The sequence below is a fragment of the Oreochromis niloticus genome, linkage group LG23, assembly GCF_001858045.2.
Source record: "Oreochromis niloticus isolate F11D_XX linkage group LG23, O_niloticus_UMD_NMBU, whole genome shotgun sequence".
In the NCBI taxonomy this organism is placed as follows: Eukaryota; Metazoa; Chordata; class Actinopteri; order Cichliformes; family Cichlidae; genus Oreochromis; species Oreochromis niloticus.
The window spans coordinates 1,885,924-1,898,895 of NC_031986.2; the positions used below are offsets into that span (position 1 = coordinate 1,885,924).

The window sequence follows — 12,972 nt, forward strand, 5'->3', positions numbered from 1 at the left end:
GGAAGAAACCTCCGACAGGCTCAGGGAGGGGCGGGGCCATCTGCTGGGACTGGTTGGGGTGAGAGAAGGAAGACAGGGGCTACGTCCACACGTACACGGGTATTTTTGAAAACGGAGATTTTCCGTTTTCGTTTTAAAAGATAATCCCGTCCACACGTAAACGCAGAAATGAAGGAAAACGCTGCTAGGAACATGCCAAAGCAACAGGTGGCGATATATTCCTAACCGTGTAGAAATGTTGGCCAATCAGAGGTCTAGAAGCCTCGGTAGGAAATAGTAAACAAAGATGGGGCATAGAAACAGAACCGAGTCGTATGTGTGGAGGGACAGTAACTATGTGTGTATATGTAAGCATTTAAACACTGCAGAGAGTACAATTAACAGTAACAGTATTGTAGAAATTCATTTCACCGAAACAATAACGTGGCGCACAGTGTGACGTCAAAAAAGGCGCACACCTTTGACGCTGCGTTTTCTCCGTTTTTCTTGTCCACACGTAAATGCAAAAACGGAGTTTTCGAAAATATCCACCCTGGCAGGCGTTTTTAGAAATCTCCGTTTTCAGTGACTGAAAACGCCGTTTACGTGTGGACGAAAGGTGCAAACGCATAGAAAAATCTGCGTTTTCAAAAATACCCGGGTACGTGTGGACGTAGCAAGGATAAAGACATGCTGTGGAAGAGAGACAGAGGTTAATAACAGATATGATTCGATGCAGAGAGGTCTATTAACACATAGTGAGTGAGAAAGGTGACTGGAAAGGAAAAACTCAATGCATCATGGGAATCCCCCGGCAGGCTAGGCCTATTGCAGCATAACTAAGGGAGGATTCAGGGTCACCTGGTCCAGCCCTAACTATATGCTTTAGCAAAAAGGAAAGTTTGAAGCCTAATCTTGAAAGTAGAGATAGTGTCTGTCTCCTGGATCCAAACTGGAAGCTGGTTCCACAGAAGAGGGGCCTGAAAACTGAAGGCTCTGCCTCCCATTCTACTTTTAAATACTCTAGGAACAACAAGTAGGCCTGCAGTGTGAGAGCGAAGTGCTCTAATAGGGTGATATGGTACTACAAGGTCATTAAGATAAGATGGGGCCTGATTATTTAAGACCTTGTATGTACCTGAATTCACTGATTTGGATGGGTGAGTGAATACTTTTGGCAGTATAGTGTGTGCTTTCACTTTCCAGTCACAAAAGTCATATTTAAAATCCTTAATGAAAGAAGACCTGAAGACCCTCATTGGGTATTTTGTGTAGACCTTTCCAGCGGTTATGGCCAAACAAAGCTCTCTGAAGCTTGTCAACAGTCCTCTCTGGTGACATCTGGTGGCCAACAATATGAAGAAGAGCTTGAATCTACAACGTGTACTGCTTCATTGTGAGTCCATCAAGCCTTGACACAGTGCTTCTGATGCAGTGTGTTGTTGTTTTTTTGACACACGCACCGGAGCGTCAGTTTTTATTGTCTTTGCAAAGATGAGAGCAAAAACTTTTTCCATCATTGTTTAATAAATTGGCCTCCAGTGATCCAGATATAATTGATCCTTGTTTAATCTGGTTATGTGTGGAGTTCCCCATTATCGTTTAATTCCTGAAACACAGCAGGCAGAAACAGAGCTGTAAAATTACATGTCTTTATTCATCTACACTCTCCTTCTGATTCATCATTGCCTCGTCATTTGTCATCTTTCACCCGAGTTACCTCAGGCAGGCTGAAGTCACCGATTCTTTGAATTCCTGATATTGTCTTGTAATTTCTCAAAGAAATGTTAGATGAGGAATTCAGTTTTTGAAAAAGCCGGGCCAAATAGGAAAAGAACTCTGATGAACTATTAATGGGAGTCTTATCCATTCAAAGAAAGACTTTGAAATATTAAAGAAAAAAATTCTCCTTCTTCGAGCCATTTCCCTCTGGATCTGAAAAACGCTACCCTGGCCTTATCCTCTCTGTCACTGTTACATTGTTAGAGGTCAGTCATGAACCAGAATAAACTGTATGGGATTTATATTGATATTAAGATTACCCATCAATCTGAATTTTCTGTATCCATCTCCACGGCTGACCACAGAACATTCCTTATAAAATTGCGACACCTGCTGATTGGTTTGTGCCAAAGGAAACTCAGATATCAGTTTCCTGTTGGCTGTGCATGGCATTCCTGAATCAAATACAATTCAGCACTTTGTTTCTGTACAGTAAAGTAACAGAAGCTTTCTTTAACACTTGTGCAATAATCAGGAGCACTGAAATGGACACTATGTGAAAGACACCAGCAGTTCCACCCAGTGATGTTTTTAATCACAAGTAAAGTCTAATCCTCAGCTCTGCCATGTGCTTCCTGCCAGTAAAAGACTGGTTCATGACTTTTATTTTGAAAATTATTCATATAGAACAAAAATCTGTTTTTATGTGTTTAAAACCAGAATAACAGTGGGAACAATGCTGGGCCTAACTTCCAAATCTTCTTAAGACATCCATCTCCTTCTTTCCTGCACAAACCTCTGTCTTAGATTAGTCTCCCAGATTATCACTAATCACAAAAACAGAAACCAGAAATCACAGGTGTCATGCTCTCAGTGAGTCTGCTGCTTGTGTCACTGGAAATCCACTAAAAGTTCAGTAATGCTGGGATATCAGCTAGAAGATCCTAAATGTGCTGCAAGACAGTGTGGAAATAATGCAGGAAAGGTGGCTGAAAACAGACATTCTCAGCTGCCAAAAAGCTCTTTACAAAGTCCAAACATCTGCTGCATTACACAGAGGCTCGTGCCACAGCTGATGTTCTTATGAAACGTTTTCATGCACCTTTCATGCTTTTCTTCATATTCCTACCCCACTGCATCTCATCAGGATCAACATCGTCAAGATTCAATTTTATTTATACAGCGCCAAGTCACAACAAGTTGCCTAAAGGTGCTTTATATTATAAAGTAGACCCTACAATAATACATAAAAAAGATGCTGCTTGAAGGCACAATCCTCACATTGTGTAATTATTTAACAAAAACTGTGTGCACCACTGGTGAAATTCAACTTTGTAAAGAAAAGTGAGTCTGCATTTCTGTGTGAGTTGGAGCTGATAAGTTACTGTTGCCAAAGGTGGTTCTGCACACTGTTGCATAACGAGGGAGGGTGGATTATATTTTCACACACTGCTTCTGCATTTTGGACAAGTTATTGTGAACTAAACAATATCACAGTGTGATAGGTCGTGCTGTTCACCTGAGGTTGTATTTACTTCATATTAGAACCTGGTAATAACCAGATGATTCGTCTTATGATATCTAGACAGATAAAACCTTAGATGTGGCAGAGGATGATCCTGGAATATGAAGTCTGTACTTTGGTTTAAAACTTTAGAGGACGCTGATGCCACCAGCAGGGATGGCAGACCACTAGGTTTTGATTTGATGACCTCAAGCTATGAGAAGGGCATATACAGTGGCTTGCAAAAGAACTTTCCCACATTTTCTCACATTACAGCCACAAACATGAATCAATTTTATTGGAATTCCAGGTGAAAGACCAATACAAAGTGGTGTACACGTGAGAAGAGGAACGAAAATCCCAATCACATTGATTCATGTTTGTGGCTGTAATGTGACAAAATGTGGAAAAGTTCAAGGGGGCCAAATACTTTTGCAAGCCACTGTATATATAAATCTAAATTTAGCGATATAGTGAGCATCTATGTAACACTCTGAATGTTAAAACTACAATGTTACAATGGAACCTAGATCTGATTGGTAGCCAGTGTAGCGACTTTAAAACAGGAGCTCCTCTGTTTGAGCGAGTCATATAACCCGTCTGTCCTGTTGAGCTGGAGCACCGTCTTTAGGATTACACCTGCCTAGACAGTTCACTCGTTAAACAGGAACTTGGCAACTTAACTATCCTGCTGTTGTTGTTAAGTCAGGTGATTGGGCCAGCTTCCAGTGATGGAAAGACAAGCCTGTGTGAAGCCTGAACAAGCTGATGAGATCCCAACACAACACAAAGCCATCCCAAACTTCAGGGACCCAATCCCAGCGGCCCCAGGCTGAGGCGTGTTCCAATGTTGTGTATGTACAATGTAGACGTATTAAAAACTACATTTTTATACATGTATGATATACAGAGAGGGTTTCACAGCATAACCAACCATGGACTTGCTGTTGTGCATGTCACTAGTTTGGCTGTAGGCCCTTATTCTGAACAAAAAGACTGGAAAAGAAAAAAATAACAGTACAGTTAAAGTTTATTTTAGGCTGAACATGAGTCAGAAAAACACCAACAAAAAGGCATACACTTACAAAAGATGTTTGTTGTTATTATTGCATAGACCAGCTAAGAATCCCACGTGTCTTTGTGGGGGAGAAGCATTTGAGTCGGACACCTTCAGTTTAGGCCGGTGAACGCATACACAACACATGTAGACATAGTCAAATAAACACATTCATGAATCGTTGAGTGCACACAGATCACTTCATGTCAGATGTTGGAGGATCTCCATCTTCTGTAACACTGACCGTCTCCACGGGAAAGTTAGAAACCGTCACAGGAAAAAGGCACAGTTCATCCAGACAAATGTTTCAAATCACTCTGATTGGCTGCTCCGGTTTGCAGTCGTCTGAATGTAGACGTGTTCTCTACTCGTCTGCATGACAGAGTAATAATAATTATAATAATAATAATAATAATAATAATAATAATAATAATGGATTGGATTTCATATAGCGCTTTTCAAGGCACCCAAAGCGCTTTACAATGCCACTATTCATTCACTCTCACATTCACACACTAGTGGAGGCAGCTACAGTTGTAGCCACAGCTGCCCTGGGGCAGACTGACAGAAGCGAGGCTGCCATATCGCACCATCGACCCCTCTGGCCAACACCAGTAGGCGGTAGGGTAAAGTGTCTTGCCCAAGGACACAACGACCAGGACAGAGAGCCCGGGGATCGAACCGGCGACCTTACGGTTGCAGATACGTTTCCCTTTGTTTCAAATTATTTCATAGTTAACAAAAAAATAAATAAATCCTTTATAATTTACATCCACATTTATAAGTCTTCTTCCTCCCCCCACTCCCACCCAAAGCAGTGGAATGAATTACTAATTGAATGTGTGAGCTTGAGTTACAGCATACAGCTGCCTGTAGAAGCGGCAGTGTGCCCGTTTGCTTGCTAGTCCACTCACAGCTACTGCAGACAGCCTTGGAAGAACAGTGTGTCACCCGGGCATTTATGGCTTACGTATTGATTTGCTCAGGATTCATTTTGGTTGATGCAACACAATTTGGTGGCCACATTCAGACAAAGCTTTCTGCTGTTGGTGAACACTCTTCTTTCCTGTCAGTAAATCTCAGATCCAAAGCAGCAGGAATGTGTTTCAAAGCCTGGGCTGGTGGAAATCTATAGTCTGTGTGATGATTTCATTCAGTGGGTAAAAAGGCAGCCATCAGGTCGGCCAGCTCCTCTGCACTCAAATATCTCGTGTCAATCATCTGTATGAAGGCACACACACGCACACACGTCTGGTATAATCAGTCACACTGATAACAATACAAAATAAATGCTCTTCTCAAAAAACAGTCCAAGTGCTGATGGATCATAGTTAAAAAAATGCTCATTTTTTTAAGTTTTCAATACATGTGTTTAGTCTAAATGTGAAGCAGACTGACAACGAAACATCTGATCTGCTGGATTCAAATGTTTACCTCCAGTCTCTGCTGAACTCCTCTCTGCTCGATTACATATACAAGCTCCACTAAGGGTGAACTAATCAATCAGCTGCTCTGGACTGAACATTTAGTTTTCTCCATCTCACAGCCTGCTCGTCAGAACACACACACAGTTTGCTATCCTCGTGGGGACGTCCCATTGACATAATGCTTTCCCTAGCTGTATACCCTAATCCTTTACACTGGTATCATAGACGCTTGAAATTATGAGACTAGTCTGAAAACGATGACTTTCGTAGGGAGCCCCTTGTCTTACCATCGGTTTGGGAGCCGGAGTGGGAAGCACTGAGTGACCTGCTCAAAGGATTATTAAAGAGACACATTAGTGTTTTTCACTCGTTTCGGCCACCAGTGGGAAGGGAAGTTAGCCTTACAGTGGAGGAAGAACATGCACTTAGGGAACTGAAGGGTAACAAGCAGATCGTGATTAGGCTGGCGGATAAGGGCTCTAAAATCGTAATTATGGATAAGCAGCAGTACAGGTTGGAAGCTCAAAGGCAATTGGGGAAATAAAAACATATTACAAAAGCATCCCAAATTCAATCCAATCTGAGGTGCAGTTGGAAAACAGGAAGATTGTCCATTCATTACACAACAAGAAATACATCTCTGCGAAACAGCACGATTATTTGTTAGAGTCCAACGATCCCCGCCCACGTCAATTCTACTTGTTGCCGAAAATTCATAAGCACCCCGATACGTGGACGGTGCAGTCTGAGGTCCCACCTGGGAGGCCGATAGTCTCCGATTGTAGTTGCGCAACGTACAATATTCCCCAGTATATGGACTCATTTACTGGGGCCTCTCTCAAATAAACACTCTAGTTACTTAAAGGACACGTACTATTTTCTGCAAATGATTCGCTCCATAGCAGTGCCTGATAACACGTTCTGTGTGTAACAAGTGTAGGTTGATGTATGTGGGGGAGACTAGGGCCCGCTTGAAAGTGCGTCTGCAACAGCACCTGTGTGCTGTCCGGATGGACCACGTATTTTAGTGGCCACTCATTTTAAGGAGCATACAGAGGGGGCACTGGTAATCATGGGATTGCAGGAGAATCCTGGTTGGTCGGTCGGTCAGTGGAAAAGGATGGAGAGGGGGTGGATAGAGAGATTGAATACTTATGTTCCTTTAGGCCTTAACGTACCTGTGTGAGATGCGGACTGGACATCCTTTGCTCCTCGGTTTAGAGGACCTCATATATGGGTTGAGTGTGGTTCTTTGTAGTTGTCTCTTGTTTGGTTGCCTAAGGCATTGTAAAGTATGAAAATATAATATGTGATATTATGAATCCATCAGGACCCAAAGGGAGAGGGGGTGAACAACCTGCTGTGATACTCCAAGAGCTACGATTGGTTGTCTGTTTGTTTTCAATCTTTCTTTTGATTCAAATACAGGTATAGGTTACATCTACAGGATGATGTCGGGGAGATTATTGACCATACATCCCATGGAACCAAAGTAAGAGTGTGAAACAAAAAATAAAGGAAGCTTCAAAAGCAAAATGGACTGAAGGCCTATTGTTTTGGTCCTACTCCTGCAGGGATGAGAAAAACATTACCCCAAGTGCTCCATGTGAGACTGAAAATAAACACTAAGAGAGCCCTGAACAGACTTGTTGAATGCCCCCCCCCCCCCAAAAAAATTAAAGGTTAAAGGTTAGGATAAGTGATAGAAAGTAAACACAGGCTTTCTCCACGGAAACTGCATGGCAGCATGGGATTGACAAATAAGGTTATGAATACTAATTGTATGTTGTAATTTCTGGTGATTTACTAGTTGCATGGTCTTAAAATTGTATACTGATATGAATAGTCAAATTAAAACTATAAAACTTTGGAGGCTGAATCCCCTCCAGAGTGGTGTTGTGAGACCTGACCTTCGAGGACAAAATAGAAAAATAAAGGTAGAATATAAGTGGGTGAGATTTGACTGTTTGTTGTACCATACTTTGATTAGAGACCACAGCAGGTCTTATATGAAAAAATGGGGGTGATGGAAAATATCAGCAATATATAAGAATGTCATTCATAAGAAACAACGAAGAAGAAGAGGAGCATGTTAACAGAAGGAGGAAGAAGAACCGATGGGAGTCAGGATGCTGCAGCCGATCCCTAGGACGGTGCGCCTAAGTTTTAAGGAAAAACAAACTGAGTCATAACTCCTAAATACCTAACCATAACCGAACTGTAACACTGACACTAAAACCACATTTTGAGTGTGAAAAATATCCTCAAACTTGTGGGGATTTTGGTCCCTATAAGGGCTGTTGGTTCCTACAAGTATAGTAAACTTCCAATTTATGGTCCCCACAAAGACATCTAAACAGACACACACACACACACACACACACACACACACACGGAGATGGATGCATTATAAAAATTCTCAAATTTGATTTTTTAGATATTTGTGCCAACCAATCCAGCTCAGACCTCAGAGCCACAGACAGGGAGACACTAGTCTTGTGGGACTTGTCTTTGACATGTCTCGTTCAGCCGTTTCTGACCTTTTCACAGGCTTCCTAACATCCCTCAGATCTTAGTATGCAGGTGAACATGTTCATTGATTCTGATGATAGTTTAGTTGCACTGTGTGGACATGCCAGTGACGCATGCAGTTACCAGAAGAAACACAAACACATCTAATACTTGCTCTGCAGCACAGAGGTAGAAGTGCTAATAACGTACCATTGCTACTGATTTTTCAGCAGTTTTATCAAGTTTATATCAAGTCTAAGGAGCAGCCTGTGTGCGTACTGTACATTTATAGGAACAAACAAACATCAGCAAAGATGGTCTATTAAAGCCAGACTGGCTAACATGGCTGACTTCTTTGATGGTCAACCCACCAAAGAAGAACATATCTCACAGGTACACTATTTCGATATGCACGTTTAGATATTTCACACCTCATCAGCTGTGTGTCTGCTTGTCAGAGCTCTTCACTAAAAAGTCATTGTGCGAGGTGAGTGCAGGCAGTCTGACATCTACCTTCTACTTACAGTCTACTCTGGCACATAAAGAAAGTGAGTGGACATTCCTGAGCTCAGCCTGTGGATCCACACCCCCGCGTGTGAGACTCTAATCGCTGTGCTATGTCCTGGAGTCTGTACCACCGATCGGTGGAGAGTCCGTCTCAGATTGCGCTCGTCTGCCGGGCAGAGCCTTCTGCTCCGAGTGCCGCCTGGAGGCCAGTTTATAAAGCCCAGCAAAGAGGAAGATCACAGAAATGACAGCAAAGTAGGCACCGTAGATGAGGAACTAAGGAAGGAAACAAAGAAACTATCACATCTACATTGTGGAAGCTAAATAAGCACAACACGAGTTCTACATTTGTTATATTTCCTCACCTGAGTGAAGACTTTAAGGCCCAGGACAGAGGAGTCCACCACCACCAGTGTGAGCAGAGACTGCAGCAGCAGAGCCACAAAAGTGTTTACTCCAAACACCAACGCATACCGCTGCATGTTCAGGCTGGCCGCAACCTGATACCTGAGGGAGACAGATGTTTGAACGTAACACAGGTGAACGTGAACAGATAACCAGTCACAGCGTGTGAGCAGTAACAGGAACACAGATGGAGAACACAATCTCCTCGTGTTTTCACACGTGCACTTCTACAGTTCAGCAGTGTTCCCACACTTTCAGCTCAATGTGCTCCTTATTTCAAAAAACAAAACCAAACTCACAATCTTCCCATGTCCTGTTAATCCCTCACATGGATTAAAAACACTGCTTTTAAATTTCCAGTAAGCTGTGCCAGAACTGATTCATGGAATAAGACTAATGTTTGCATTTCTAGGTGCCTGAAATGAGCCATGGAAGTGCTGCTGTCTGGTGTCTGGTTTGACTTTTGGATCATCGTCGCGCGTGCACTGCACGTCGATACGGGATATCGTATGTGGCTGGTGATTCGGTACTCACGTGGCCACAGTGATGAGCAGCATGTAAGTGGTTCTAAAGAGAACGTAGAAGCTGTATGACAGCCAGATGTCTTCCGTGTTCATGACAAACACACACACAGCCATGAGCAAGGAGAGCACACACAGAGCCAACTCCCCCCACAGAGCCCAGGTCACAGGCAGGCAGCCCACCAGCAGCGCTGCCAGAGCCCCTGTGGACGAGAGGAACACAGAGCTGCTGTCAAACATCACAGTCACACTGGGGGAGGGTGCTCACGTTACAGCCTCACACAGTCTGCTGTGACCGTCCACATACTGAAGGTAACAAATGCAACCTCCACTTTAATATCATCGTTCAAATATATTTCAATGAGGAACAGCGGCAACCAGAGCAGCCTCACCGAGTAGCGTGGACAGGGTCTCTACATAGCCGTTGTAGATGACGTTTTTCTCGGATGGACGAATGTGCTCCCACAGCGGCTGAGAATAGTTGATGATCTGGAAGTAGCCACAGGTGGCCAGAGCCCACCACAGTGACCAGGCCAGCAGGGTGCGACACCTGTAGCACTGCACAAAGTCATCAAACAGCATCCGCAGGACCGCCACGAGCCCCCTGCTACCACTTCCTGCTTCAGAGGACCTGGATGCCTGCACAGACAAATGCAGATGCGTGACCTCTTCACACAATCATACAAACTCAGAATCTCTCATCACAGCCGTGGCCAGATAAAGCAGCTTCACTCACCCTGGAGATGTCCGGCCTGTTCAGCGGCACCCTGCTCTCCGAATCCTCCGCCTTCTCCATCCTGGTGGCGGTTCTGCTGCTGCTGCGGAGCCTAGCCTCCTCTGCCCCTTCATGCCTGTGGAAGAACAAGCTCCTCTTGGGCATGGGGAGAAAGCAGGGCACCAGAAAAGACACGGAGGCTGACGCCAGCGTAATGATGACGAGGTAGACCCTGTCAACTTTGGCCACAGATACCAGCACCTGACCGGTCAAAGATCCAGCCGCTGATCCGAACAAAGTCACGCTGCGGCAGTAAGCAGTCACTCTCTGGTAGTGCTCCGGCTCCACCACGCTGTAGATGTAGGAATAGTAGGCCACCTCTGAAGCTGTGGCCAGACCGAAGAAAAACTCCAGAAGCTGCATGGCCAGCATGCCCTGTGCCCTCCACAGCATGACATAGGTGACCACTAAGCTGCTGGCCTGGAGCATCAACACCGGCTTATAACAGAGGAAGTCAGTGGCCAGGAAGATGGGGAACAGCAGGAACAGATAGGAATACGTCCATACTGGAAAGATTTCATTGACAACCTGCAGATGGAAACAGTCACCACATGGATTAGAGCTCCTTTCAATTTCCTTTGTATCAATAAATGACTAGGATGCTGTGCATTTGAAACCTGTCAGTGATCTTGCTGATCCAGAGCAGAACATGCTGATCTCAGGATGAATACTGTGCAGCTATCCTGCTCAGCACCATACTCAGCTGTGTTTTGTGAACATTAAACTTAATGTTAACGTTTTAGTAGAGGAATTACAGAGAGGTAAATTTACCTTACAGAAACAAAAAAGTCTGCTCATTAATCGGCTTTATTTAAATAGCTAAGCCAGGCCCGGAGAACGACACGGTCGTCCCAGCCTTTGGACAACGTAACAGTGGGCACATCCAAGCAGATTCAAGGTTTACTTTTCTGAAGGCCTGCTGAGAGCCTCAGCAGTGTACAAGTAATTATTTAAGGATTAGCCAGAAATTCTGGTCATTTTTCAGGGAGATTACTCCGTCTACAGCGAGAGTTTCTGAGATTACTGCTCCAACACTGAGATCGCTGTTTTCAGTCTTTACTGCCTGACACTGTACACTGCCGCACCATGCAACATCCCTGCGACAGCACCATACGACAGGTATTTTGTAATAGCTGTCATAGTGCAAATGCAACAGTTCTTACAAAAACCAAACTGCGAAACATAAACCACATGTACATGCAATAAAACCAAGTATTTTCACTTTAATCTGACACCAGGACACGGTAAACTTTCAGAATCAGTCTCCCAGGACCCAAAAAACCTTCAAAACAATGCTAAAAGTAAGTACTTTGTTATTATTTAAAGGTCCAGTTGCTGCCAGCAACCAGCCCAGGCTCTCTCCTGCTGGGCTGACCCCAGCTCCACCATCTCGGACTTTAGCAGGAGCCAGTAGTCTTTGTTCTGCTCTCCAGGTGATTGGATGTGATACTGATATTTGACCTCTCAAGGCGATGGAGTCACAGTGTGTCTAACAGCGGGATGAAGCAGCTACATGACTCCATCCTTCGGAAAGAGACAAACAAGCAGGCTGAGCTGGCTGATTAAAAGCATGTTACATCACATGTCCTGACCCCCATGCCATGCGGGTTGCTATGTGAGGAGGTTTTGGGGGTCCTCTGCGCGTGCCCGGGCCAACCCAGCACCGCCTGTCCACAGCTTACTTACACTACTTACTTGAACATTAACATAGTGTAAACGCACGCTGACGTTACAGTGTGTGACGACACAACTAAGATGTGACGCAAAGTCGCTGCTGCTAACAGCAGCACCGAGCTAGCTCACCTGAGTCTCCGTCAGGTTCTTGTCTGGTCCCATCAGGTAGGGGGTGAGGAAGGGCTCGCACGGCCGCAGGCTGGTAAAGAAGCCGTAGACACAGAGCAGCACAGTGGGGAAAAACACCGACATGTCTGAAGCAACATGACCTACACCGGTCCTACTTCTTCTTGTTCATCTTCTACTGTCTTTTTCTGGCGGTGGCAAACAATTTCAGGTACATTACCGCCACCTTCTGGACTGGAGTGTGGAACGGAACATATGGGCAGCTACTGCCCCCTGCCGGCCTGAAACAGGCTTTTCACACATTTGTGTGACAAACGTTAAAGATGGAAGTGAAACTCGGAAAATCAGAATATCGTGCAAACTTCCATTTATTTCAGTAATCCCACTTAAAAGGCCAAACTTACATATGGTATGAGACTCATTACATGCAAAGCGAAATATTTGAGCCTTTATTTGTTATCATTTTGATGATTATGGCTTACAGCTTATGAAAACCCCAAATTCAAAAGCTCAGAAAATTAGAATATGGTGAAAAGGTTCAATATTGTAGGCTTAAAGTGTCATTCTTTATTCAGCCAATTAATCCATAACACCTGCAAGTTGCTGAACCTTTAAATGGTCTGTCAGTCTGGCTCAGTAGGAATTACAATCATGGGGAAGACTGCTGACATGACAGTTCTGCAGAAAACCATCATTGGCACCCTCCAGACTGAGACCAAACAATGCAGAAATGCTGAACCGTTATTGAGGCATCCTGGTCTTCC

General features: G+C 44.1%; 1 protein-coding gene across 1 annotated transcript; it reads right to left on the reverse strand.

The window, feature by feature from the left end:
* Positions 1-5,299: 5,299 nt before the first annotated feature.
* slc19a2 (solute carrier family 19 member 2) lies at positions 5,300-12,425 on the reverse strand. The gene is made up of 6 exons (XM_005459213.4): positions 12,212-12,425; positions 10,370-10,936; positions 10,026-10,272; positions 9,647-9,836; positions 9,073-9,214; positions 5,300-8,983 (listed from the first exon to the last, which is right to left on the reverse strand). Exons 1-6 carry the CDS (start codon positions 12,332-12,334, stop codon positions 8,816-8,818), a joined length of 1,437 nt encoding a protein of 478 aa, XP_005459270.1. The 5' UTR covers positions 12,335-12,425; the 3' UTR covers positions 5,300-8,815.
* Between the last annotated feature and the right edge of the window lie 547 nt (positions 12,426-12,972).

Bases quoted from the DNA above. Each gene is read 5' to 3' on its own strand.
- slc19a2 (XM_005459213.4), bottom strand. From the start codon at position 12,334: ATGTCGGTGTTTTTCCCCACTGTGCTGCTCTGTGTCTACGGCTTCTTT. The intron at 10,937-12,211 runs GTGAGCTAGCTC...TTCCATCTGCAG, and splicing joins AGAACCTGACGGAGACTCAG to GTTGTCAATGAAATCTTTCC. The intron at 8,984-9,072 runs GTGAGGAAATAT...TTCCTTCCTTAG, and splicing joins GCCTTAAAGTCTTCACTCAG to TTCCTCATCTACGGTGCCTA.